Source organism: Galeopterus variegatus, unplaced genomic scaffold (genome assembly GCF_000696425.1).
Source record: "Galeopterus variegatus unplaced genomic scaffold, G_variegatus-3.0.2 Scaffold358, whole genome shotgun sequence".
NCBI classification, from domain to species: domain Eukaryota; kingdom Metazoa; phylum Chordata; class Mammalia; order Dermoptera; family Cynocephalidae; genus Galeopterus; species Galeopterus variegatus.
This window is the reverse complement of record NW_007726469.1, coordinates 269,323-273,238: the sequence shown is the minus strand read 5'-3', so window position 1 is coordinate 273,238 and position 3,916 is coordinate 269,323. Positions and strand designations below refer to the sequence as shown.

General features: G+C 36.5%; 1 protein-coding gene across 1 annotated transcript in view; it reads right to left on the bottom strand.

Moving 5' to 3' along the window:
- Positions 1-2,289: 2,289 nt before the first annotated feature.
- Positions 2,290-3,916, bottom strand: part of ARPC5 (actin related protein 2/3 complex, subunit 5, 16kDa) — a 10,397-nt gene continuing 8,770 nt past the window's right edge. Inside the window, exon 4 of the mRNA XM_008567940.1 lies at positions 2,290-3,647. Coding sequence (XP_008566162.1) covers positions 3,585-3,647 — 63 coding nt within the window. The 3' untranslated portion in view covers positions 2,290-3,584. The remainder of the gene's footprint in view (positions 3,648-3,916) is intronic.

Genomic DNA, 3,916 nt, shown 5'->3' with positions numbered 1-3,916 from the left:
TTTACCTCTCATCAGTATTCCCCAAGTACCATGGTTTGGGGTTTCTAGAGAAAACTCCAATCTTCATCTGTCCTCGAAGCATCTTTATTCCCCAAATATCAGACTTGAGAAAGAAGTGTGGTATATAACCTTGGAGTCATGCAGATGTGAGCTGGAATCTTGGTTCTGGCACCTACAAACTGTCTGGTCTTGGGCAAACTTATATATACTTATATTCCCTAAGCTTCAGTTCTGGAGATAAAATACATAACAGGATTGACACATAATAAGTACTCAATAAAGGGGGGCTTTTATGTTTTAATCAACCTACTCTCTCAGAATCTAGCTCTGAAAAATGTTATTTCAATACTAACAAACTACTTTTAAATGAACACTACTAAATATAATTGGCAATTTTAATAAATGATCAAGAATACTTAAAGGATATAATTATCCATACCCATTTTAATAAGTAAAGCTCTTTATTACTATCTTAAGATACTTTTTTTCTTATAAAATTTAACTCTCTCATTCTTTGTATTGTTATAAAAGGGGTGAGACTAGGCGGCCATCAATGTCTATTTCAGCTAAAAAAAAAAGTTCTATAATGTCCTGTCTTGAATTCCTCATGGAGATCTATTTTATGAAAGCCTGAGCCTCTAAATAAATAACTTTCACTGTCTAAACTTTTACTTTATGTTAATAGAAACATTAAAACCACAAGAATGCTGACAGTTAAACCCACTTTAACTTTCTCCTCTGTTCATGTCACTTGGACCTTCTGTCCTTTCTGCCCCTGCAAGACCTAGTTCAGATTGATCTGTCTCACCTTATTCCGGTCCACCCTGATCTCCATTTTCCCAACACTATCTACATTTACAATCAAATGCTAAATTCTATGACGTTAAAGTGCTTAGATCTTCTCAATTAGGCTGAAAGCAACCTGTGAGCAAGGCCCAGACCTTATTCTTCTGTATGTCCTTCATGATCCTGGAGAGCATAGTAAACACTTAAAAAACAAATACTTGGTTGATCTGTACCATCTACATACTGATTTCATTTGTGTGTTAATATATTTCCTTAAGACATTATCATAATTGCCATCAGATATGACTGTTACCTAAATGTACTGTTACCTGATGACCAAAAAAGGGTATGTTTACCCTTTTCCTTTAAAAATGGCAAAAACAATAAAACTATTGAGATTGAAGCAGAAGGGAATGGGAAATAAAAAACCACTTTTGTGCCAAAATTGCCCCTTAGCACTTACATACTTTTTCCCAGTTAATTCTCGCTCCCCTTTCCACCAAGGATGGTATTGTGTCATGCTTACTGCATGCTGGGCTGACACTTAGCCAGGATGCATCAGTTGAGCCAGTTGTTTCCAGCTGGTATCTACTCTGATTGAGTCCCTAGAAGGGAATGGGAAATAAAAAACCACTTTTGTGCCAAAATTGCCCCTTAGCACTTACATACTTTTTCCCAGTTAATCCTCGCTCCCCTTTCCACCAAGGATGGTATTGTGTCATGCTTACTGCATGCTGGGCTGACACTCAGCCAGGATGCATCAGTTGAGCCAGTTGTTTCCAGCTGGTATCTACTCTGATTGAGTCCCTATGCTGTACTGTTTGTTAAATATTTTTTTATTATTTTCTCTGAGTTAAGCTGATAGGCTGACAGATTATACATATGCCCCTTCTTGTGAATATAGATTATGGAACTCCAGATTTTCCCCAACACTTCAGTCATGAAAGTGATGTCAAGAAGGATATTATGAAAAATACTGCAGTATGACTTGTTTTCATTTTACAGTTTGTACGTAGTTATGCTATACCTACTTGACTACCTTTCATACCTATTGCTTAGCTTCTCTTAACCCATAGCCCTCTGAATTGCCTGGAAGATTTTAAAGCCTTAAAGCAGAAACTAGTGCAGATGGGAAGCAAACAGAGGTTGTTGAGAATAGAGGAGAAATAAATTTGAGGTGTAAGAAAGAGTTTAGAGGTTGTCAATAAATGACTGCAGCTGTTAGGCTAATGTGCACATACTAGTCTAGGTTTGGGGGCAGTGATACTCCAGGTATTTGTTCAGCTGGCATCTAGAAGGCTATTGAATCACTCCAAAGGCTTCAGTAGTGCTCTGATGTCGTTAATGATTCTTTCCTCTTCTCTCCTACCTTATATTTGTATAGAGTAGTCTTATAAACCCTACCAAATTAGTTCTTGTCAAGAGTACAATACTTGGTGGTAGCAGCGGGAAATCTTTCCTCTTAATTAACTATACATCAAAAGTATCAAGGAGAAAACAAACTATTCAACATTGACATTTTATTTTCTGAAGTTTATCATTTTTACAAAACAAAACAAAAAGCAGGTATCAAAAACAGCAAAGAGTTTATAGAATTTCTGCACCAGTTTTCACTAAGTCAGTGACTACAAAACTGGTGTCTGATGTAAATAATAAACAGAGGCTGAATTCCCTCTTGGTCATATGCATTCAGGTGGTTTGTTTTGGAGATTCCGAATAATAACTTTTTATAAGCACCGGTCATTTTCTGAGAACTGATTTGGTTTGTCCAACAAAGTAAACAATTTTTTTTTGCTGTGTGGCATTTTCTTTTTTTAAAAAACACTGAGCAAAAACACAGAAATGTGTATTTGTTTGGATCTGAATCAAATCTTTTGAGATCCCTATTACCCTGAAGAACACTGAAAACATTTATAGGGCATATTAAATGGCATATTAATTACTAGCTGTATACCTCAAAATGTCTAAGGCAGCTACTATATTTCTAAAGAAAATAGCATTTCATTCAGAGGCTGCCCAGAGTTTGAATTATATAATTGTCTCTGTATCTTTCCTGATTTGGAGTCATTTCTCCAGAGCCATATTAATCGGACAAAAGTTTTATGCTCTTGCTAAACAGGCTCTGGTATTTTACAGATACATTTGTATAGAGCAAGACTCCTTGCTCTGTACCCTGGGTGACCACAAAGAAACTGAGAGGCCACAGTTATTGGATGCTGAGTGGAAGTGGCATACTTAAACTCACAGTATAGATAACCGAAAGGCAAGCAGAAAGGTGGAACTCGGTTAGTGGTGTTCACCCACTACTTGTTCCCAAGACACATTTTGCTTAAATAAGGGAAATATGGTCCAGTTTTGCAATGTTAATAGCTGCCAGTCTTAAATCTTTTATAAAGATCACTTCCAGACTAGCAATGAGTTAGGAAACTGGCCTCAAATTCTGATCAAATCTCTCAGTGTTAGTTTAAAATAGTACAAAACAAAACAAAAAAACAGCCAATAAGGGCTAAAAATTGCACAATTAAACCTGAATGTAAATTATACTATATACAGACTGGTATACACATCACTGAAACGGTTTTGAGAGGATGAAACATTCCTGTTGACACAAAATTTCCTCTATATTATCCCAATTTTCACTAAAGGAAAACTGATATGTAATTTTCTTCTTTACAGATATGAAAAAGGAAGCAAAAAGGCAAAGCTGAGAGAAACAGATGCTACCCACAGGGCAGCAGTGGCATTTGGTTGTTTTGGTCTTTGTACCAGCAACTCCCACTCCTGAGGCAGGTATCCAGCTACACAGTTTTCCTTGCAGTCAACACACGAACAATGGACCCTACTCCTCCAGCAGCAAGTGCCTTAAAAACAAACCAAAATGTAAATGTTGACAAAATCATAAAGGTTCAGTTCTCATATTAAGTAAAATGTTCTTCTTAAAGAAGGAATGCTTACAGCTATAGGTTTTGAATTCATTAATTTAATAAGTACTTTTTGAGCACCTAGTATGCCCCAGGCACTGTTCTTGGCAATGGGGATAGAGTAATAAAATCTTCAAAGCTGCCTGCCCTCATGAGCTTACATTCTAGTGAGATACTAGTTTACATTCTAGTACACTGTTTCTAATAAT